Source organism: Ceratotherium simum, chromosome 9 (genome assembly GCF_057802395.1).
Source record: "Ceratotherium simum simum isolate JZ-2026a chromosome 9, ASM5780239v1, whole genome shotgun sequence".
Taxonomy (NCBI): Eukaryota; Metazoa; Chordata; class Mammalia; order Perissodactyla; family Rhinocerotidae; genus Ceratotherium; species Ceratotherium simum.
The window spans coordinates 67,263,170-67,288,741 of record NC_141908.1 but is presented as its reverse complement, the minus strand read 5'-3'; the positions used below and the strand labels follow the sequence as shown (position 1 = coordinate 67,288,741).

The 25,572-nt window shown below is 36.3% G+C and overlaps 1 protein-coding gene across 9 annotated transcripts in view; it reads right to left on the bottom strand.

Moving 5' to 3' along the window:
- Positions 1–25,572, bottom strand: part of PMS1 (PMS1 homolog 1, mismatch repair system component) — a 76,810-nt gene that overhangs the window by 37,951 nt on the left and 13,287 nt on the right. For all 9 annotated transcript variants that reach the window (XR_015553239.1, XM_087435480.1, XM_087435478.1 and 6 more), the window contains 2 exons: positions 21,983–22,085; positions 11,481–11,644 (listed from right to left, as the gene is read on the bottom strand). Coding sequence is in view for 8 of the 9 variants with exons in the window: in XM_087435480.1 (XP_087291606.1) it covers positions 11,481–11,644; positions 21,983–22,085 (267 nt within the window). In the remaining variant the exon portion in view is untranslated. The remainder of the gene's footprint in view (positions 1–11,480; positions 11,645–21,982; positions 22,086–25,572) is intronic.

Sequence of the window (25,572 nt, the reverse complement as noted above, 5' to 3'; positions counted from 1 at the left end):
AGCAGGACTACATCAAACTAAAAAGCTTTTGCACAGCAAAGGAGGCAATCAACAGGGTGAAAAGGCAACCCACAGAATGGGAAATAATATTTGCACACCATATATCTGATGATTAATCTCTAAAATATATAAGGAACTCCTACAACTCAACAAAAAAAACCTAATAACCCAATTAAAAAACGGGCTAAGTTCTTGAATATTAGGACGTCCACGTTCACTGCAGCACTATTTACAGTAGCTAAGATGGATGAACGGGTAAAGAAAATGTGGTATACACACAATGGAATATAATTCAGCCTTTAAAAAGAAGGAGATCCTCAGGGGCCGGCCCAGTGGCATAGTCGTTAAGTTCGGTGCACTCCACTTTGGCAGCCTGGATTCACAGGTTCGGATCCCGGGCGCAGATCTATACTACTCATCAAGCCATGCTGTGGCGGTGACTAACATACAACATAGAGGAAGACTGGCACAGATGTTAGCTCAAGGACAATCTTCCTCAAGCAAAAAGAGGAAGATTGGCAACAGCCGTTAGCTCAGGGCCAATCTTCCTCACCCAAAAAAAAAAGAAGGAAATTCTACAATATGTGACAACATGTAAGAATCTTGAGGATATTATGCTAAGTGAAATAAACCAGTCACAGAAAAACAAAGACTGCACGATTCCACTTATATGAAGTATCTAAAATAATCAAATTCATAAAATCAAAGAGTGGAATGGTGGTCACCAGGGGCTGAGGGGAGGGAGAAAAAGGGAGTTACTAATGAATAGCCATAAAGCATCAGTTAAGCAAGATGAATAAGTTCTAGAGATCTTCTGTACAACATTGTAACTCTAGTCGACAATACTGTACTGTACAGTTAAAAATTTGTTGTGCTCTCCTGTTAAGTGTTCTTATCACAATAATATTTAAAAAAAAAAACAAAAAACCAAACCCACGGATTCTAAGCTTCCAACACTCCCATCAGCTGGCTGCCCGATAGTATTCCTGTTCCAATACGTCCTATTTTATTCAGGCAAATGTCCAATAATAACTTTATGGTTCTTTATTCTTTTAATTTTGTGCCCTTTTTAAAAAACAAGCAGTAAGTTTTAAGGCTAACAAATAACAAATAATATCCAGCCTAGTTGATTAACAAAATCTCTCTATTGACGAGGTAACAATAATTTCACTTTAAAAGTTTTGTCTGATTTTATTAGCTTCTTTTTTGAGTGAAATCAAAATTATGTCACAGTAATTCATGAAGGTAACTATATATTATAGGAGAGTCAGATGCACCCATCTGGAGATAAAAAAGGGATGTAATATTACCATTTTCCTGGGCATGTAAGTTAAATAAATTAGATATCCTCAAATTTTTTCTGTTCTTCATCTTCTACATGCAGTCAGCCAAGGATTCTTCCTTATAACAGCTATCACAGACACTCTTTGCTTTCTATGCCCAACATGTTTATCCTAATTCAGACCCTTAATGCCTGGATTTTTGTTATAGCTTCCTAACTAGTGTCACTGGTTATAGCCTCCTACAATTCTTCCCTGCACACTACTGCCAAACTAACCATCAGAGGTAACACCTTGATTCAGTCACTTCCCTACTCCCAATTTTTTATTTAAAACAAAAGAAGATTCAGCCTAGCATTCAAGACCCTTTATAATCTAGACTCAAATTATCTTTCAGGATTTATCTTCCTCTATTCCTTTATATAAGACACCTACTCACCTAAATTGACTCATTCACTGCCTCTTAATGTGCTCAGCACTTTCCTACCTACATCTTTTATGTTCATACTATTTCTCTACCTAGAATGATCTTGATCCATTTCCCCACATTACCAAATTCTACTGTAATAGAATCCCCCTATAACCCACTTACCTCAGGGGTCCTAGGTGTGATCACTTTATAGGTTGTTCCTAGTCCACTGAATCAGTAACACCCACCTTCCAAGTGGCCAAAGTCAGCCTTCTCTCTTTTGTGACTTTCTACGAGTCCCCCAAAAAGAAAGGGAAGATCTCGAGTATAAGAGCTGATACTTGCTGTTTTGCCACCTCTCTGTTCCAGTTACTATCTTTATTTTTTTTTATTTTATTTTTTTTTTGTGAGTCCAGTTACTATCTTTAATCCTTAGTGACATCACCTGCCCCTGTATCTTAGGTGCTTTAATACCTATGCTCACAATCCAGTATGGGCTAGTGGCACCAATGTGATGAAGTGCTCCTGTCCTTCCTGTTCCAAATTCTTGATCACACTCATTCATTTAACACATATTTTCTGAGCACCTACCGTGAAGTACTATTGTAAGCACTAGGGATACAACAGTGAAAAAATAGTCAAAAATCCTTCCTCTCATGGAAATTATATTCTAGAGGAGGAGAGACAATAAATCAAGATAAGTACAATATTTAGTATATTAGATGCTGTTAAGTTTTAAGAAGAAAAAAAAGCAGGAAAACGTGTGTGGAGCAGGGGAAATGGTCGCAATTTTTGGGCGGCTAAAGAAAACCTCAGTGAGAAGGTTTAATTAAGACCCAAAAGATGAGGATTGAGCCAGATATATAGGAGAAGAATGTTCTAGGCAAAGGAACTACAAATATAGAGGTCCTGAGTTGGAAGCATGACTGGTAGGTTCAAGGAACAACCAGGAGGCCAGTTTAGCTGAACCAAAGTGAGCAAGAGGAAAGTAAATGAGGTCAGATGCAACAGTGGGTCGGATGATCTGTAACAGGGGTCAGCAAACGATAGCCCAAGGGCCAAATCCAGCCCACTGCCTGTTTTTTTTAAGTAAGTTTTACTGTCTATGGTTGCTTTCCTGTTACAATAGCAGAGCTGAATAGTTGTAAGAGAGATTGTATGGTCCACAAACCTAAAATATTTACTATATGGCTCTTTACAAAAAAAGTTTACTGACCCTGATGTAGAATTCATAGGCTATTTATAAAGCCTTTGATTGTACTCTGAATGAAATGAGAACTCACTGAAAAGGAGTTGTGTGACTGGCCTTACATTTTTACAGGATCACGCTAGCTGTTGTGCTGGGAATAGACTGAAGATAGCAAGGAAGGAAGCTGGCAGATCCAGTTGGGATATTATTACAAAAATCCAGGTGAGAGATGATCATGGTTTGGCCACAGTGGTAGTCACAGGCACGGTGGAAAGTAGTTAGATGTTAGATATAGTTCAAAGGTAAACCTACAGAATTTTACTTTTGAATCAGATTAGAGTGTGAGAGAATTAGTAGCCAAGGATAACTCTAAGGCTTTTGGTGTGCCAACTGGAAAAACAGAGTTCTTGTATACTGACAGGGAAGGATGTAAAAAGAACAGTTCTGGGAGAGAAGACATGGAGCTCAGTTTACGACATGTTAAATGTGAGAAGCCTATTACTAGATATCCAAAGAGAGATTCTGGGTGGTAGCTGGATCTATGAGTTTGGAGGTCAGGGGAGAGTTATAGAATGGAGATAAAAATTTAGGAATCATCAAGTATAAATGACATCTAAAGTTATGAGATTGAATAAGCACACCAAGAAAATGAATACATACATATATTCTATTCATTCTATATATTCTATATATAGAAAAGGGAGTAAATGCGAGGCTTGAGCCCTGGGACACTAAATGTTTAGAAGTTAGGATATGAGGTAGAACTAGAAGACTGATAACAAATGGTAGAAAGAAAGGTAGGAAAAACACCAAGAAAGTGTGTTGATCCAGAAGCCGAGTGAAAAAGTGTCTCAAGGATGGAGAGATAACTGTGACAAATGCTAAGTAAGATAAAGACTGAAAAATGACCACTGGATTTTGCAATTTGGAGGTCAATGGTGACCTGGATAAGAGTAGTTTGGGTGGAGTGGTAAAGAGAATAAGCCTGACTGAAGTGGGTTCAACAGAGAATGAGAGGACAGCAATTGGAGACAATGAATACACAGAACTATTTCAAGGAGTTTTGCAAAAAGTGAAGGAATTGGCCTTTCCTAGGAACATGGGGAATACATCTATAGTAACAGAAGGGAAGGCTGACTATATGGGGACAATTACAGACAGATGGGGAGTTTGTGGAAGTTCTTTTTTGATTGCCTCAATTTTCTCACTAAAATAGGACGTAAGATCAGGTGAGTGAAGATGGGGAAGAAGGTCTTGGCTGTCTGAGGAGAGAAGAGATGAAATAGCCATTTGGGACCTTGTGACTCAATGTGTGACTCACGGACCAGCAGCAACCGCATCAGCTGGAGACTTGCTGGAAACGTAGAATCTCAGACCCTCTCTGACCTACTGAATCAGAATCTGCATTTTTAGTAAGATCCCAGGTGACCTGCATGCATGTCAAAGTTTACTTAAAACACTGATGTAGTAGACCAGAAGAGAAGATGGACTAGGGAAATATAGTATGACTACCAAGCAGCATTAAGATTAGTGATCATGAATTTAAAGTGATACTAGTCAGGATGGGTCTGTGTTTTCTTCCAGCTACGTTCAGCTGTACTGGTTCAGGCACCGAGAAGACAACGGGATGGATTTAACCAGAATTTGCTTAGTCAAACGAACACAGTTAAGTGAGAGAGGAGCAAGAAAATTGAGCGTGTGCCCAAGGAAAGGATGATAATTATGGACCATGTAATTTAAGCAGGGTAAGGAGAGAACTGAGGACATCAGATACAAAAAACAGTTAAAAGGCAGCAGGATCAACAAATCCAGCAGAATCCAGATCACAAATCCAACAGAATCTAAGGATGGTTGGAGGGACAAAGCTGGAGACACAGGAGGTGGTGGTCAAAGAGTGAAATACTTACCACTGAAATTACGGAGGAGGTGCAGTTTTTGGCAATGACAAGGTCTATGGTTTAGCCACAGGAATTAATGGCTGAGGTAGTGTGGAGAATCAAATTACTGGAGGAGAGGAGGTAAAAGATCTGAGAAGCTAGGAAGGACTATCTCTGTGGATACTGAAATCACCAGGTGGTAATGATCTAGGAGTATAAAGACATGAAATTCAAAGCAGAGTGAGATTTTTAGATGGAGAGAAGAAATGGTCTGGAAGTTGTAATGAGGCACAATGATGTGAGGAATAGGTGAGAGAAATCAGTCACCATTTGAAAGCGCTGCAGGGGATACAGGGTCCTCAGGGAAAGCCAGAAGGTGATCAAAGAAAAGGCTAAGGACGTAGGAGATTCTACTTATGACTGACCACGAAATGGGGCATTTCAGGTGAGTGAGATGGGAATGTGTGAGAAAGAGAGCTAGAAAAAAGCAATGATTTGTATGAGAATAAGAGTCCAGGGTGATAAGGGATGATTTGAGAGACGCAGACTTCTTGTGGTGATTGACATAAACAGGAATAAAAACTGATGAGATAAGGGCTGACAGTCCCAAAGCAGTTAGCAGTTGCGAGACTTGGACTTTTAAGGGGAAGGCTAGAGAGGCCTTGCCAGGATTATGAGAGTTCTGGGAATCCCATCTGACATCTGCAGATGGAAGCATGGAGGAGAGAGAGGTGATCTTGTTCTGAGAGCAAAGGCTTCCTACTGCTCCCTACAAAGGGGTGGTCTTTCACCCCACTGCTCTGGGATCTCATCCGGCTCCTATCAAGGAAAACCTAAGGAGACGTCTTACTTTGTGTCCACATCAGATACCTTCTCTCACTCATAGGGATTTTTTTCAGCAATTCTGTTGTGCCTCTGCTGCCTCACCATCTGATATTTAGTACAGAATTAAATCCCAACTGTGCAGAAGGTTTAAGTTTATTTCTATGAAGCTCTTAGGCCTTAGGCAAATCAGGGCTGTGACTAAGTTCTCTGAACATTTTGTGATAGGTAACATGACATTTTATCTGTTCAGCGCAAGCGAGAACTTTTGTTTATGGAGGTGAGACCTATCTCCACACACTGATATATCAGCATCAGCTCCAGCCCAGCCAAGACACTTGTTAAACAACCACACAAAGATCCAGATCAAAACACACCCACATGAAGTTTTTTTCCTTTACTATTTCGGTCTAATGTAAAGGGTCCCTCCTCTCAATTTCCACACTATTTATAAATATTATTTGACAATCACTCAACAAGTTTTCATTATTCTTTTCATCTGTTTAAATATTCATACACTTCCACATCTTAACTCCTCACTTACACTGTAAGCTCTTTTGGAGTGTAGGCCATCACATAACTGTTTCAGAGCACCTACTCAAAGCTCTGTATCTAGTAGCTGTGAAGAAGCCATAGCAAAGGAGAATGAATGTTGCGTTAAAAATTAAGAGATCTGAATTTTAGTTCATCCTCTGCTATATTCAACATTTAAGTTATTGGACAATCTACTCAAACTCCTGGGGTCACATGAAGATAAAATGGGAAGGGACAGAAATAAAAATACTCTAAAAAATTTGCTAAAAGATTTGGGGCAGGACAAAAAAGATTTTCAGTGGTCTTTCCCAGATATAAAGATCTAGGAATTGTTATACCTCCGATTATTTTATGATTTGATATATTAATCATCTCATTACAACTTTTAAGTGATGGAAATGTGAAATTCCAATTTTGTAACAAAGAAATGGAAGTGCTCAAGATATAGGTACACATCCTTAAAAATCAAAGAGTTTTAGAGTTGAAAAGGGCCTTAGAGATCATTTGATCAACTTTTATTGGCCTGAGCTCAAAAAGCTAGATTTGTGCAGAATTCTCTGGGTGTTATTGATCAGAAGAGAAATCTACTGTGTTGGAGTAAAGAAATGTATTGGGATAAATAGTAAGTATATAAAGTGTATTTGGTTAGAGGATCTGTAAAAGAATAATTATATGGTTCTATTTAACGAAGTTGGTAGAAACAAAATATATTAAATTGATGGCTCTTAGAGACTGTGTCCCTGTCAAGTGCTCACCCCCATTGTCCCATCCATGCCAAGCCTTTATATATTTCCTAACTAGTTCTTTTTTTCTTTTTTTTTGATGGGGAAGATTGGCCCTGAGCTAACATCCATTGCCAATCTTCCTCTTTTTTGCTTGAGAAAGATTGGCCCTGAGCTAACATCTGTGCCAGTCTTCCCCAGTTTTGCATGTGGACACCGCCACAGCATGGCTTGGTGAGCAGTGTGTAGGTCCATGCCCAGGATCCAACCCTGTGACCCCAGCGCTGCCGAAGTGGAGTGTGCAAACTTAACCTCTACGCCACTGGGCTGGCCCCAGTGACTAGTTCTAATGAAGATATATCAGTGACTTAACTGCCAAGAAAGGAAATAGACTAGAATAGTATATATGAATACAAGTGAGAATATACTCCATAAAAATCTAATCCAAAAGGATGAATCCTCAAGAAAGAATTCATTTTATGAATTAATATTATGAGGAAGGTTTGAAACAGGCCGGAGTGTTCAAAACTGGTGCTTTATGAATTTACGTATTTTGATTTTAGCACTAACTAATTCATTTAGTATTCTACTCTGTGCTATGCACTGAGTGAGTATTGAGGGAAACACAGAGAAGTAAGATGCAGCCCTCCCTTCCACAACAGGCTGTTGAGAAGAGGAGACAAAGCAAAAATAACATAATAGAAATATGCAAAAAATACTACGGAAAAAGTTGAGGAATAACTAAGTGTTGCTAAAGAATAGGGGAAGAATTCAGAGACTCCTTTAAGAGCGTGGATAAGCATCAAAATCAGAAATCAACTACACTAAAATTTGACTTACACATGTCTCTCATATTTTCCACATACTATTTCACAGAAGTTAGGTGAAAAGTAAAAGCAATTAATATAACAAAGAAGAAAACATGAAAACCATTAAAAAAAAATCACTAATTTACAAGCAGCAAAAAAACCCCAAAAAAACAACCAAATAATTACGATTGATTATCAGCCCCAAGCTAACTTTAAAATATATCTGAAGGGACGTCCACCTTAGTTAATTAAAAAAGAAACTAAAACAAAACTAACCAAGACTTTCAAGGTTGCAACTGGATAAACAATTTTCCTCATGAGGAAGGGGCATTTGAACCACAGTCCTGAATTGGAATTTCTCTTTGACTATACTGCCTCCACACCCTGGCTGGTATGGGGGAGGGAGTGACCCTTTAACACTGGTCCAATTGTGGGCAAAAGCCTTTTCCTTGATCCCTCATAGCACGACTGGAACATTCAAAAATATGGAGTAAAAGGCTAAAAGATCCAAAGAACAATAAAATGAACAAGAGAATACCACGAATGTAGGGGATACAGATTATAAACTACCACTTACTTATCTTCAGTTTATAATCCAATAAATGTGTCCCTTCTTTCTCATTCTTGGTTACTACATGCCCCCTGCCCTGAAAAAACTCTTCAGCCACCACCACAAAAGACTACTCTCCTAGAGACCCAGAAAACTAGAGAGGGAGCCACCACACTCACTACCAAATCTCCATGCCCAGTTTTCTGGGTTTCTGCTCCTAGCTAAGGCCCTATCTCTTCCCAGACTGACTGAAACCAGAGGTATTCAACTCTTCAAAGCTGTGCCATCATTTTTCCAGACCTCAAAAACAAATAAACTGATCCCAACAAGCCTTAACACTCATATGACATGGAGGTGGGGTAGGTGGGAAGTCATTCCTTCAATTATTTCTCTCTATTTTGTAACAGTTAAAACCTCCTTATATCAATGATATCCAATTCAGCTTTTACAATACGAGTAGGCCTCTCATTATCAAGACAAAATGCAATTTAAAACAATTTTTAAAACCACAAATGATATTTGAGGCAAATGAAAATATTTACAAAAATCAACAAGTATGAAGTATGAAAGTATTCCTTATTTGAAATCACACATTTAACATGTTCCAAACTGAATGATCCACAAAATTATTTACGTACATATGAACTAGCTAACAATACTAAACTGTTTCAGATATCATCACACTGAGAAAAACTAATTCTGGGAAATAACTACTCTATAAATGAAAATATACATAGCAGGACCTCACAGGGATTCAGTTATTACAACTAAAGCCAAAAACTGTAGTGCTCATCTAAGGAATGGCTCTAGCATTTCTCCAAATAATATCTACTTTAAATAAACTCACTGAATCCACTTGTAAATTATTTCCCTTTGGCTGTCTCATTATTCAATATGCTTTCAAGGAACATGGTGATGAAAGAAGAAAAATACCTCTTTCTAACATAACCATACTGGCAAGAACATCAACATTATCAGTATTCAAAGAATGTCTTGGCAGGTTAAACCTTCATAAAAAGAAGAAACACTATCTAATCCAAGATGTGAAAATAGCAATAGTACTTCTCATATTATGTGCAATATGATTGTTTGTTTCTAACGCAGAAAAAAATTTCAAAAAAAGAAAAGAAGCCAATAGTGTCATGTTTAAATTTTAAGCAAAGGCAAAAAAAAATTCTTCAGAAAAGCACATAAAGAATGATAAAAGTAAGCATGTTTAAAAGAAAAAGGCTAAGAGCAGAGTAGGACTCAATGTTCAAAGAGATTTATGATAATGTGTCAACACCATTTTGGGAGGTTTAACAATATATTTTAACAGTTGAGACACAACAGTACTATTAAGAAATTAAAAAGTGGAAAAATAATTTGTACAAAGAGAAAAAAGCTTGAAGACAGACTGCTAGTTCTAATTCAGTCCATGATTTCCTTGTGTAATAAGAGCTAATACTTCATTTTTCTATAAGACTTTTGATGATCTTACATTACTTTCATAGTATAACACTCTCAGCATACTCTCTAGGATTTGAACTGCATTTGAAATTACTGAAGGCTAGTGAGGGACTTGTGTTTGCTCAATATAACCTGAGATATGGTGTCCTCCAAAAATAATAAATATATTTTATTTTACATTATATAAATATATATATGCAGTATATTATAAAATACTATTTCTACTCTCAAAAGAAAAAGCCTACACTGATGATTTTACAGTGGTTGGGAAAATATATAAACTTATCCAAAGCTTAGAAGATATATATTTGACTTGAAATACTCAATTCCATTACATGAGGCAATAATCTTGTTTTATTCTTCTATTATGTTTTCTCTTACTCAAAACTTTTCTCTTTAGTTGTACTTGCTTTTGTTTTATAAATATGTGGTTCCTATCTTCCTATTTTACCTTTTCCATCTGTTTTCCCTTCCTGGTCATTGTTTCTTCTGTCCTTGATCTTTTCTTAATTTGTGCACATTCAACTTTTAATTACTAAATGTCCTTTGGATCAAGAGGTCATAGGGTTATTTATATTAGCAGGATGAGCCTCCATCCATCAACATCCTGAGGAATCATAGCATGGCAGAGCTGGAAGGGATCTCAAGGTATCATTTGGTTGAGCTCTATGCCAGCAGGAACAGGTGGCTGACTATTCCTAATGTTTTTTCTTTCTTTTTTATTTTTTTTAAGATGACCAAAGATTTTGATCATAAATATTGCACTACAGCTTGGTTTAATACAGAATCTTCTTAACAACAAGTAAAAAGACATGGAGTAGAAACAAAACTGGATGAAAAAGGGTTCTGACCTCAGCACTATTTCTTACTGTAAAATATAAAACAATTCCTTTGATCACTCTGAGCTTCAAGGTCCCCACACAAATAGAGATAATGCTGTCTAACTCACAAAATTAAAGTAAGTGCTCTGAAACCTGGAAAAGAACTATATAAACATAGTATCAAATTGGGAAGGCAACACAGCAGAGTGTAAAGAACCTGCACTCTGTAGACATGCTAAGTTTCAAACCTCATCACAACAGTTTACTAGCTGCTGCGCAACATGGAGCAATGTATTAAGTCTCTCTGAGTTCAGGTCAGAGGACAACTGCAAAACTGATAAACGTCCACCTCACTTGGTTGTTGCTGTGGATTACAGGAGTTTAATGCGCCCCGCATAGGTCCTGGCATCGTGCAGGCCCTCAGTAAACATTAACTCCTTACTCCCCATCAGGTTTCCACACTTCTGCCATGTGGTTCTGCTCTTCTTCCATTGAATGTTTCAAGGTACACACGTGGAATTTTATGAAAAACAGAATAATCAGAAAACATGTAAACCTTTCTTTCCCCTAAGATTTATCAAGCAACAAGAAGAATTCCTTATCAGCCCTGCTTTGAAAAATGGAAAGAAATGAGGCAGAGTTTCCTTCAAAAAGCTCTTCCAAAGAAGAAACAGTTTAGATTAGAAGGTGAAAAGGTCACTCAACTGTGAACTCCTTAAAGGAAAAGAACAAGTCTTACTCATCTTATCTAGAAAGCACTCAAATATTTCTCGGATGGAAAAGTCTGTTGGTGGAATCACCAATCTTAGAAATTAAGAAATGAAAGCTTAAATGAGATTTCATACAGATATTAGGTAACAAAGTAAAGATGCTCTTTATATAATAAAGATAAAACTAAACAAACATGGACAAATTTTTAAAAGAAGACTCTTTATATATATAACTGATTTAGATAAAATACATTGTCCCTTTGTATCATATATCAAAAAAAATCTTACAGAAGTACAATAATGCTTACCTTGTTATGTATAAAAACAATCCGTAAGTCAGGTTTAAGTACACCATAGCTTATGAGGAGATCTTGGACTTTTTTTATTTCATCTTTACATTTTTTAGCAGTTGAGTAAAATTGCTTTCTTACAGGTAGATTCTTAAACAATTTTAAAGCAGTTACAGTTGTACCTGTTGGCAGATAAGAGAAAGCTATTTAGATATGAAAGGAACTTCATAGATCTTGAAATCCATATACAACCAGTAATTAACCCCTTCTGTCACTGAAGGTCAGTCCTCCTCCAACTCTGGGAACCCAAAGATGACTCAATTTTTCAGGCTATTCTGATCCTATGCTAGACTCTTCTATTTGTAACCAGACTGATCTGCTAAGTATGATCTCTTCTATGTTGTCTAAACAAGAATAATCTTTATTTCTATCACTGCAGAGAAACATGGGCTCACCAGAATGTAGTACCTTAAGAAATTTCTAGTATTCAAAACACCTGGGGATGATGCTTATTCTGCACTTTAAAACACAATATATAGGTGGTATAAAGCTACAGAGCATATGTGTTAACCTTAATTATTCCACTAAAAATTCTTATCTGAAGTAATATCTAATTGCCTGGTTTAATTTACCCTCACCTCCTGAACAACAAAAAATACTCGAAACACAGGATAATCTAACAACAGGTCTTTTTTAAATCGTGAATTTATTTAACTAAAACTTATACTGCTGGGCCAGCCCCAGTGGCCTAATGGTTAAGTTCAGCACGCTCCACTTCAGCAGCCTGGGTTTGGTTCCCAGGCATGGACCCACACCACTCATCTGTCAGTGGCCATCCTGTGGCAGCAGCTCACATACAAAAAAAGAAGATAGGCAGCAGATGTGAGGTCAGGGCTAATCTTTGTTAGAAAAAAAAAAAATTATACCACTTAAATACCAGGTTAATAATCAGCCTTTGCTGAAAAAAAAAAAACAACAAGAAAACCACATGAAATTAGGACTAGATGTTTTCTCACGGCCATATATCATAAGTCCGTGTTTTTCAAACACTGAGGAACTTCTAAAACTATCAGTCACCAGCTAATCCAGACTTAGTAAATCAATCTCTCCATGTGATTCTCATGAATGTAGCCAGGGTTTAGAAAAGAAGCACTGAGGAGTCAAAAAACCAATTCAGTGTAGAGTTTCTCAACCTTGGCACTACTGACATTTGTTGTGGGGCTGTCCTGTGCATTATAGGATGTGTGGCTGCATCCCTGGCCTCTATCCACTAGATGCCAGTAGCACCCAATGCAGTAGTAACAATCACAAATGTCTCTAGACACTGCCAAACGTCCCCTAGGAGACAAAACTGCCCTCAGTTGAGAATTACTGATATAGCAACTAGCATTTTTAAAATAAATAGTCTAGAATAGACTAAATGAGAATAGAAAATAGGGTGCATCACACATAGTAAGGGTATATATTGTTTCATGAAACTTTTGCTCTAATTAGATTTGAATGAACTGGGTTGCTACGTAAAATGTATTTTTTACTGTGAATCAGAGTCAGAAAGGCTGAAAGTTGCTGCAATAGGTCAATCTTTGATCTACTGCTCACAGCAAAGGGGAAAAAACACAAAGAAATGGCAATCATGAGGGAAATATAAGACTTAGACAGCCTAGAATAAAATCAGGAGTTCCAGGAAAAGAAAAAGAAACAAATGGAGATGTAATTAAATAATAGAAGAAAATTTTCTTGAGTTAAAAGCTTGAGTACAGATTTCAAGAGCTTACTGCATTACAATATTAAAAAAAAAAAAAAGACACCACATTCCACTGGAAATCCTAAATTTTAAGGACAAGGAAAAAACTTTACAAACTTTCAGACAGAACAAGTTCCTTATACGAAAAGACTAATTTCTTTCCTATATCACCTTCTCACCTATAACACCAGATTTCTCACCTATAACACCAGATTTCTCACCTGTAACACCCGATTTCTTACCTATAACACCAGAAGACAGACAATCTACAAACTATTGAGGAGTAACTAAGAAACCCACACTCAGTCAAGATATGTATAAGGGCAAAGTGAACACATTTTTGGACTTGCAAGGATTCTGAAGTAAATCACCCAGATATATTTGATGAAAATACTGGAGGATGAACACTAACCAAATGACAATTACATCAAAACAGATATCATGACAAGAGAAGATGAGAAAATAAACTTGGTGAGCAAAGAATCTTAAGAGCTAAATGTAAACAGAAGATGGCAATGTGACTGGTATTTGCAATGTAACTGTTAAATGAGGATTCCTGAAATGAAAGATGATATAGCGGAAAGCCTAATAGCCTGGAACTCAATGTTTTAAACTATTACTAATAATACTGGATAACTAGAGTATAAGGGTTGGGAATAAAACAAGATAAAGCATACACGGCCCTATATAACCTTGACTATGGCTATCTCCTTTCCTACCAATGTCCTTCCTTCTGTTCCTCCAACACTTCAAACTTGTTTCTACCTCAGGGCTTTTGCACGTTGTTTCTCCTACCCTTTGCATGCCTAATTCCTTTATCGACCTTCGGATCTCAGTCTAACCATCATCTCTTTAGAGAATCCATCCCTGAATGCCCTATCAAAGGTCGCTTCTCCCAAACTGAAACCATGTTTTATTTCTTCCTATAAATTATGAATATTTGAAAAAACTTGTGTCTGCCTCCCCTCGTAGAATATAAGAAGCATGAGAGCAAGTGACTGTCTACCATGTTTACCATTACATCCTCAGCACCTCAGACAATGACTAATAATCTGTAGACATGTAAGAAAAAATTTCTGAATGCATGAACAAATGAATGAATGCATAGAAGAATGAAAATAAGAGAAATAAGGTAATAAGAATAAACTCTGTATTTAGTTATAGAGAACACATGGTATTTTTGTAATTTTTAAAGGGAATCTACTAAAAGAAAGAAAATAAAACAAGGTTAGGGAAAAAAAGATGTCTGTGGAAAGTACCAACGGAAAAGCTGTATTTCTATTTTGCTCACACTTGATGTTTTTCTGCTTCTTTTCTCTTGATCAGGTGCTTCACCAGCATATTACATTGCTAACAACTAACTAAAGTAATTGTTTTTGCCTTCCTTCATTGTTACGGAGGCTATTTCCTTGGCCTAACTGCACATGTCACTTTCACACACAGAACCTAAGTCTTTGGAACACCCTGGTATTTCTCACTGGTAACACCGTGGTGCTACTATTCTCTGCCTTAGGAAAGTAAAAAGGCTGCCACTAAGTTTTGAGGTGAAGTTGACAGATGTCAAGGAGTCCCTGCACTCAGCAATCAGAACAGGCACGCACTCTAACAGAAGTGAACACTCACACCAGAATTCACATCAGACACTATTCTTAGAGATCTCGCACGCCTTCTTCTCCTCTCACTATGTTCTCACTCAATATCTCCTCCACTGCCACAGCTGCAGCTACCACCCATATGCCAATGCTTTTTTTCATCAAAGCTGTAAGAAACACCATACTTTTATGAACTTCTAAAAAAGAAAAAACGTGAATTAAACTCATACAATGCCTTAACAACAGTCCTGTGTGACACATAAATTGGTCATATCAGCCTCTCTTGTTTTTGAAATTTCTTTTATCTATCCCCACAGATAGGGCGCTTTTCTCCGGTGTCTTCAATATCAATGCTTGGCATGTGATAGCAATCTTTTTGCACTTAACACAGCTTTTTTCACTTGTGTCTATTTTCCTTTTTTAGGTCTCAAAAAGCATTTGTTTGTTGCTTTGCAAGAAAATATGAAATTGTTGTTTATTCTTCCAATGAACACATAAATTACCAATAATGCACAAAACTGCCTGTTCAAAAAGGATTTGGGGAGGCCATTAATTATAAGCCACAACTGTTTTCAGAGATGTCAAAATGTGACAAAATGTGCATCTTAGAATTAAGATATGTATCTAAGACCTACAGCATCAAGTTATATATAGATGTTTATTCAACATCACCTGGATGTCCTGAAGACACCTCAAATCAACCACACCCAGACCTCACTGTCTTCCTCCTTCAGTCTGATACTACACACCTTTCCTCAATTTCTCATATAACACCGACATCCAACAGCTTCCAAACACAAATACTCTAGATTTATTGATTCTTCCCTCTACCTCATACTGTTAATACTGTGTAAGTCATCTAGTCCTATCTATTCTATCTCAAAAATCTCTCAAATCTATGTCAAGTCCCTTCCCTTCCCTCAAACCTCAGTTCAAGGTAACATCTCTTATAATAAGATATAATTTATGGTAGGAGTTATAATGTCCTACAGGTTACTTCTGTAAATAACATGATATTCATCTTCTACCCAAAAAGTTTCAATGGCTCACTGCTGGTTCCAAGAAAAGGTACAAACTCCTTAGCGTAACATAACAGGCCCTTCATAACCTAACATCCAAGCTATCATTTTCTAACCTAATTTCCTGCATCTACTACCTCCAAACATTCTCACTGAACTTTGCTATGTCATTCTTAGTATTCCATTTTTATCTACTTTATTGACTGTTTAGCTATATTTCTTTGTATTGTTTTTGTGGTACACTAGATTATAATCTACATTCTTAAAGTATCACAGTCTACCTTGATTACCATGAAATGAATTATACTTCACAGTGTAACAACCTTACAATAATGTAATTCCATTTACTCTCTGGTTTTTTGTAATATTTTGCCATGCATTTTATTTCCACATGTTATAAATGCCACAATATATTGTTCTGTATGTTTTTGTAAAATAAATTTTAAAAAATTTAGTCTGGGACCTGGCCTGGTGGCATAGTGGTTAAGTTCACATACTCCACTTCAGCAGCCCAGGGTTCATGGGTTTGGATCCCAAGCGCGGACCTACACACCACTCATCAAGCCATGCTGTGGCAGCATCCCACATACAAAATAGAGGAAGACTGGCACAGATGTTAGCTCAGAGCTAATCTTCCTCAGCAAAAATAAATAAATAAATAAATAAATCAAATCAGTCTTTTAATTTTTTCCACATATTTAACTTTTCCAGTGCTTTTCCTTCCATCCTGCAGATTCAGGTTATCATCTGCAATCATTTCCCTGCAGCTTAAAAGCCTTCCTTTAGTGTTTCTTGTAGTGCATGTCTGCTTGTGATGAATTCTCTCAGCTCTTATTTGAATGAAACTGCCTTTATTTTGTCCTTATTTTTTTAAGGACATTTTTATAGGATACAGAATTCTAGGCTGAAAATTTTTTTTTTTTTCGGTAAGGAAGATTGGCCCTGAGCTAACATCTGTTGCCAATCCTCCTCTTTTTGCTTGAGGAAGATGGCTGCTGAGCCAACATCTGTACCAATCTTCCCCTATTTTGTATGTGGGATGCTGCCACAGCATGGCTTGATGAGTGGTGTGTAGGTCCACGCCTGGGATCCGAACCCATGAACCCCGGGCCACCGAAGCACAGCGCTCGAACTTAACCATTAGGCCACCAGGCTGGCCCCCTGATAATTTTTTTAAACACTTAAAAGATGTCATTCTATTTTCTTTGGGCTGCCATGTTTCTGATGAGAAGTCAGTTGTCATTTTTATTGTTGTTCCTCTGAATGCAATGTATTTTTTCCTTAGCTGCCTTAAGATTTTCTCTGGTTTTCAGCAATTTGATTAAGATGTGCCTAGCTGTGGTTCTGTTTGTATTTATTCTACTTGGGGTTCATTGAGTTCCTTGGATCTGTGGCTTGAAGTCTTTCAGCAATTTTGCAAAATTCTCATGTTTTCTTTTCAGACTTTTCTTCTACCCCATTCTCTCTTTCCTCTCCTCCTTGGGTTCCAATCACACATGTCAGACCATCTAATGTTGTCCCACAGACTTCTGATGCCCTGTTCTCTTTTTTCATTCTATCTCATCCTCTGTGCTTCAGTTTACATGATTTCTATTGACTTGACTTCAAGTTCACAAATCTCTTCTTCTGCTATGACCAGTATGCTGTTAAATCCATCCAGACATAGTACTTTTTTAATTCTACAATTTTCATTTGGTTCTCTTTTAGAGTTCCAATTCTCTGCTGAAATTCTCCACCTTCTTACTGATTTTGACCATCTTTTCCTCTAAATTCTTTAACATAACAATTGTTTTAAAAGTTCTTATCTGCTAATTCAAATGTCTGGGTCATCCACAAGTTTGCTTATATCAGCTATCTTTTCTCTTGATTATAGGTCCCATTTTCCTTTCTTCACATCTCTCAACATTCTTATTTTTGCCAGACATTGTGTATAAAAGAATAATAGATACTGAAGCAGATAATATTTTTCCCCAGAGAAGACACTTCATCTGTCAAGCAGCTAAAGTGGAGAGGGAATCTCTTGAATATAATTAGGAGTTTATCTGGGTTGGAGCTGAGTTGCCCCTTTATTTAGTTTCAGTTAACTTATAGTTTCAAATGTCTTGAGGTTGGAATCAGGTCTCTTTCTCTAGTAAGGCTTTGTGATCTCAAGACTTCAAGATCTTTCTTTCTCTCTCTAGCTCAGTCCCAACTTTCTTCATCACTGCTTACTCAGCAAAAGTCCTGATGAGATTTGACATCTGGGGTGAAACAGCTCTGTGTTTGAGGATCCCATCTTCCAACTGTCACGTCAGCTCACATGTGGCTATTAAAAGTCCAGCTGGTCTCTCCTAGGGCCATAAAAGATCTCTTGTCTATAGCAGGCTTGCTCCTTTGCCTGCCTATGCCTCCAGACTCAGTTAATGCTCCCACAGAAGCAAGTGGCCACCAGTCTCTTCTTGTCTAGTAAGGAGTCATCTTTCTCTTGGACTAAATTTATTTAAACTTCTTTGTGACATAGTTCTTCAATGGGTTTTTAAAAAATGCAAATTTTAAAAATTATGTGTTTTCTCCCCTCATTGCTACATTGGAGAGCAATGGTCTCTTGAAATCTTCTACATCCATCATTCTTCTCTTGCTGAAGTATACTCTCACTCCTTCTTACCTACCATCTTCAAACTCAAATGTTCTTTTTCTGAAAAACTCACTAACCTTCCCCTTGGCAGCTGGTGGCTTCTTTTTACCGTCATTACTTATTTACTCATCTGTGTTTTTCACTAGTGAGTTCTTTTTACTTATCTGTGTTCTCTACTAGCCTGTGATGAATATAATGACACATACTGTAGCTGTGGACAGATGGTGGGAAGGAACGCAGGCAGAAACTGGTAGGGCAAAATATAAATGTGGTTATGAAAGGAAAAAATACATGTTGATTTTTAAATATATGTTATATGTCAAAGACCACACTATACCTAATTCATATATTGATAAATTATTGCTTCAGCAGCTAAAAATATTCTCAGAGCAAATTGAGAATTACCAATAAGCCAAGAATTATACATGTTTGAATAAAATTTAATGATGGAAAACTCTGCTGATTCCAAATGAAATGTGCATCCTTAAAAAAAAGTACCAAGTAACATTGGCCAATAGGGAGGAGGCCCCAGTATACTATCATATTTTACAAGAGAACTGCTCAGCTCTCTAACTTTAGCACATTCTACAAACACTAGAATTAAACTGCAGTCCTGTAATATGCTCCCTGCTATATTTTTACATGGCCCTATGCTAAGCCATTTATAAAGGCAGCTATTTATATTCCTAATGTAAAGAAGTATGGTTGCTTGAATATATCAAAGTTTTCTGAAACCATTTAATGAAAAAGTGTCATTCTCAAGATGAAAAAAATCTTTCAATACAGGCACAATCACACATAGCAGGGATTTACAAAGAACCTGATGCTCCACTCTAACAACAGGGTAGGGAAAGGAAATATCCTGATCAGAGTACTTTAAATATACTACTTTTGATATCTGAGAAATTCCTAAGGTGGAAGTACTAGGAAGTGTTAAAAGAATTTGTCCAGAAGGGTAAATCAATTTAGAAAGCTTAAAACTGATTATCTAGGGTGAAGGGAATAGAAGTGATGACAGAAAAAAGATATGACTAAAACAAATAATTTGGTCAGGGTTCTTGGTAAAAGAATTTAAAGGCTGGAGACTTATTTTTATGTTTCTTATTAATTTTTTAAATGTCTTAAAACAGAAATGAACAGAAGGTAAGGGTAATTTAAAATGACATACTGTTAAACACATAAATCATTTTAAATGGCTAAATTAATCATAAAGCAAATACCTACACCAGGAAAAATGAGAATGGGAATCTCTAGTAAACTATTTTTAAACATTTTAAAATATGTTTTTTAAAGGGGTAACAAATTTTCCAACACCTAAAAAAGATTTTGTTTAAGTTGTCTCTGCACCTACAGTTAGGCTATATACAGGTGTCATTCTATCAGATGATAAAGAAATAACTGCTAAGCAAGGATGTTCACACCACAGTAGAAATTAATCTACAAGAACCCTAAATGCACAGGTATTAATTAGGATGGCTGAACTGCAGTTTTATCTTACACAGAAAATATTTAAATGGAAGCTGAATGACAGCTGGTGGTGAAATGTGAGTCTGTGATTCAACCACTCAAAAACTATCAGCACTAAGGCAATATAAATGTAAAAGCCTTTTTGCAAGTGTTCATGGATTTCTATAATACGCCCACTTAGAGCATTTTGAAGCTAAGAGCTTGGGAAAAAAAACCAAGAACTTGACTTTTTGTTGTTGTCCTAGCCAATCAACTATAATTAGGCGAAAAAAGTGAGTTATCCAAGAAATTACTGGTTTCACAACTACTGACCTTCCAAGTACATTGTTTTTTTTCTTAAGGTAAAAGGAATATGCTAAAAAAAATAAATTTCATTTACTGTCTGTAGAAATTTCTTAATATGCATACCTTGTCTCATTTACTAAAAGTAGAAGACTTAATCAGCAAGAAAACTTAATCAGCAAATGAGCAAATATCAGAAGTATTCCATATTTAAGGACTGTTATTTCATAGTTCCCATGGAGATGAATATGGAAAAGCATGAGATGTATGAGTGATACAGAGCCACTGGCCATCCACATTAGACTGGCTACTAATTAGATAAAAATAAATACATTTAAGTTTTATAAGGTGACCAGATTACTTCCAAGTACTCTACAGGATAGCCACTCAAGTATCTCCTAACGGTTTCCTAATTTGAACTCCTAAGAACTGGGGTCAGAGCATTTCTGGAGAGGGACCATTTAAAAATGCCTTCTCTTTGTCCTAACCTTCAATACATCAAAAAGAATCACAATCTATTATTTTTAATTAATATATGCACAATATTATTATATATCAAATTAAACAGCTATTAGACTTGAGCTCATTTTTATTAACTGAATAAATGAGAAAAAAAGTTAGTGTATTTTCTTAGGAGCTCCTATTATTTTCTTTCCCCTATGTGGAGAGAAAAACACTAATTCTTAACAGGCAAAAGTAATCAGTAAATAATTTGAGGATTTATAAAATAAGAGAAAGAATGAGAGAATTTGGTATCAGTATTAAGATACAAGAAAACACATTTCAATGAAGAAAAATAGAAATAATTTAGAAAAAACAAATCCAATAATTTAATATTAAAACTGGAGGGAAGAAACCGCAGAAAAAATAAAGTACTTTGATAAATTACAATGAGGGACCACAAAATTAAAAATAAATTTACAATACAAATTGGAGGAGAAGAAGGGCAAACAACAGCAAAAAAACACAAGTCCCTTTTCAGATCTAATAATTCTTTTGAACATGACTCTAAAGAGGTCAAACCTTTAATATTCTCTCAACTTTAAACACCCCATTAACAGAACTTAGCAGTATGAAAAAGATTAAAGGAGATATGTGAAACTCAAGGCTGAGGAGATTTTTTTTTTCCCTTGGAAGTAAATACTTAGCAGAGGAACTTAAAAATAAAAAAATGTCAATTAAAATATAATAAAATTACATAAGTGTATAAAACACTAAAGAACTAAATGACAAACAGCCACACTAATTAATATATTTGCTTCACATAATATAGAAAGAGAGAAAGTGGGTGACAGTATTGGACAAAACAACATTAGCAATGAGTTAATAATAATTGTTGAAACTGAGTGATGGGTACACTATCTACTTATGCATATGTTTGAAGTTTTCCATAAATCAATAGATTTTAAATTATTTATTTAATCATAATATCTTGATGGTATGATTTATTACCATGATTACCAAATCAATAATGTTTTAGGTATTTCAATCAAATATTATCCTTCACATATAAAAACACTAGTGATCCAGCAATAGTAAAATAATTGCTCTTACAGTTTTTACAGAAGAGTAACTAATCCATGCTGTTGTCCAAAGTCTTTCACACAGTTCCTCTTGAGAACAACTCTAAGTGTTTACGAGATTGGTGGCTAAAGTAAAGGCTGAATGTTCACTTGGAAGTTAACTAGCCACTACCAGGACCAAGCCTGAAGCAATATATTTGAATTTAAGGAGTAACAATTTTTTTAAAATAAGCAATTAAGACAGAAAAGGCAAAGAATGCTACAAAGCTACACTCTTACCTTGACCAAGATGTGAAGGTTTTTGAGAAATTACGTGGCCACTGCCATCTAAAACATACTGGGTGCTAAAATTATCAGCAGCCGTCCTTGTTGTAATTAAAACCTGGAATTAAAAAAAAAAAAAAACTTCTAATAAAATTATGATTTTTGATATTGCAGTGGGCTCATTATCAAATCAGATGTAAAATAATTACCGTATATTTACTTAACATCCAAAAAAGTTTTACTTGATAAGTTTTTATGACCACTTCTCATGAAATATTCCTTAGAGTTACACTAATAAGCAATAGGCCAGCTTACATTTTTTATGCTGCAAATTACTGATTTTTATTTTGAGTATTTCATTTTAAAATCAAATACTTCAACTGCATCAGGGAAGCTTGCTTTTAACTTAAAAGACTATTCCCATAAATTTGTTGGTAAATTGAATAATCCTTTTGTAATGTAATCATTCCCTCCTTTTATATTCTGTATAAAATTGCACTTAGGTATTTAAAGTTAATGGTTCAAAAGAATAAAAAAATATAAATCATACACATATGTATCTATGGGCGATTTTTTCTTAAATCCAAGCTTTGAACTCATTGTTTAAATGTAAATTTTTTTATTAATTAAAAAAATTTTAGCATTAAAACATATAAGAGTAAGAAAGGACTTCAGGGGCCGGCCCTGTGGCCTAGCGGTTAAGTTCAGCGCGCTCTGCTTTGGCAGCCCAGGTTCGGTTCCTGGGGATGGACCTATACCACCCACCGGCGGCCATGCTGTGGTGGCGACCCACATACAAAATAGACGAAGATTGGCATAGATGTTAGCTCAGGGTGAATCTTCCTCAGCAAAAAAAAAAAAGGGTTTCATTCAGCATGAAAATATTTCCTAAGATGTCACAGTCATAAAAATACAAAGTTAAGAATGTCTGCACTCTGAGCTACCATCACCCTCAGCTTTGTTTACCTACCTCATGAGATTAGGAGAGTATAACAACAGCAAACCATACCATTGTCAGAAAATACCATAGGTGAGGAGTAGGGATGCTGGCAAGGAAAGCAGGGTGGATTCAGAAAAAGGCAGCCTTCTCACACTTCTGGTAAGCAATGATGACCCAAAATTGGCAGCAATCTTTCCTGGCCATCCTTGGACTTAGCAGAGTTGACTATCTTAAAATAAACTTATATAATTTAGGAAGACGTTGCAAAGACCCAGCTCCACTGCTGGAACTCATCTGAGTCCAGTTGGGTCTATGTTTGATCGTTGTCACCCTGCCTTAATCATTCACTGATTTATTGCAGGCCATATGGCTCTGTGGAACATGTGCGTACAACGGAGGGAACACCAAAATCACCAGGAAAAAATGTGGCTTCTCTAGCTCACAGTACTAGCAGAGTCTATTAGATTCTTTCTGAGAGTGACATCCATAAAATCCTTAATAGGGGCATTGCCTCAAGCTGCCATTTGTGTGATAACTATTCCCCAAAAAAGCTATACCTAAAACAAAGTTGTGAGCCTCTGTATACTCTTAAGTGATTGTTCTACTTCTTCCAAAAATATATTCCATGGTTCAAAAGTTTATAATTTAAAAAGTTTGCCTGATAACTAATCTTAATCTTCCACTAGATCCCAACTCTATTGTGTCCAATAGTGATTTCTTCTAGTAAAGTTTGTTCAAAACAAAGAGGATAGAAACTGCTAGAGATTTTCTTTCCTGTCTCTAATTTAATTACTCCATGATTGTCCCTTTAAAAACAATTTTACATTTAACCAACCACTTCTCCAAAATGCCAAGGTCAACTGAATTCTATTTCTATTCTCCAAAGAGCTAGCCACCTGACCTAAAGTTGGTGTCACTGAGCAAAGGCAGCCCTGGAACTCTGAGTTCTAGTGCTAACTCTGCCAGTGGCTTGCTAGATGGTCCTGAATAAATGATTACACTATCATCTTTAAGGGGAAGGTGATGATAAGATGAAGATGATGCTAATACTTTATAAGGTTACATGGGTTTTTGCTTTAACTACTTCAAAGCATTTTACAGATATTAACTTGTTCATCCTTTAAACACATTAGTGAATAGTAATACTCTAGCCTAGATGAATAAACTGAAGTGCTAAAAAGCAAAATAAGACCTTCGTAGTTATAATGTAATATTTATGTTAAGTAAAAAAAATAGAACACAATATTGTTTTCCAACACTAAAATTTTTTAAATTAGAATGTATAGAGTTCTATGAAAATTTATTTAGATAGGAAATGCTTTGCAATTCACTGCTAAAGACAGTGAAGGATAACACGCATAAGCATGTTTCACAAATTCATGAAATACAGTGTGCTCCTCAGAGGAAGGAATTGTATTTCAAGAGTTCATTTCATCATATGACCCTGTGTCCTGGGCAGGAAACCTTTTTTTGGACCAGGCACAGGTTCAGAATGTGTTAGCTGGGCAGCAGCTAGCATTTGAACCTGCAGTAACTCCACCACCAGAAGCATCTCCAGTATTACAAATTATTACTGGTGCTTCTTACCAGAGACATTGAGGAATTACGACAGTGAGTGAATCTAGTGGTGTCAAGAGAAGAAATAAGAAACTTATTTAAAGAATTTCAAAAGGAGAAGTTTATTTTAAAACAAGTTTTAGAAGTCCTTAGAGGACATATTAGCTATCAGTTATTAAAAATGGACTCTTTGGTCCAGTTACTGAGTTTCAAGAAATTACAGCACTATTACAAAGTTAAAATTACATAAAAGCATTTAAATTTTAGATAAGTACAATTTTTCTCAATGTTTTAGATAAAAAGTAAATTAAAAACTTAGGATATATCCTGGTAATTCATACAAAAAATCCTCTCCTGACAAAAATTCATTTTAGATAATTAAAGGTTTTTTTAATTGTTTAGGTGTTTTTGCTAACTTTTAGAGGAATACTTCGGCAGAGAAACATGAGTTTGAAAACTAAGGTAAATGGTCCTCATGATTCAGCTGAAATATGGATTTTGCCTGGACGACTGAAATGTCTTTTTCCTTCAATGTGTAAGTATGCCTGCGTGCCTGCACACAGCTGTACACTAATATAAGCACTTTGACTTGAGAACCTTCTCCCTGATACTCCACTGTGGGAGACTAGCAACAGGGAGATCCCGGCCCTGGCTTTTCTCCTTTCAACAGAGTTCTATTACCTGTGAGGAGATTACATTTAGGAAGCAGGATATCCCAACTGCTTCAAAAATTCCTGTGCTTATTCTAACTAAAGTTATACCACCATGGCTCCAACAGACATAGAAGGTACCCTACACTGGAACAGGAGGCAGGAACCATCAGAATGATGCTAGGGGCTTCCCCCACCCTTTTACAGTTATTCAGGCCCACAAATAAGGGAGTCCCAACTTCCATCTTCAAAACAGAATGACTTAGCTTCTCATTCTGCCCCCTTTAAGCCACAGTGGTTTTATGTAACGTAAAACAAAAACAATTCTACAGATCCCATATAATCTCATTACAAAATTATGCATAATGAACTTGACAGATCAGAATAATACCCAGCACACTATAACCACTGTAAAAACGTTGAATGAATGAATCAATGAACATGAGTATTATTCAGCG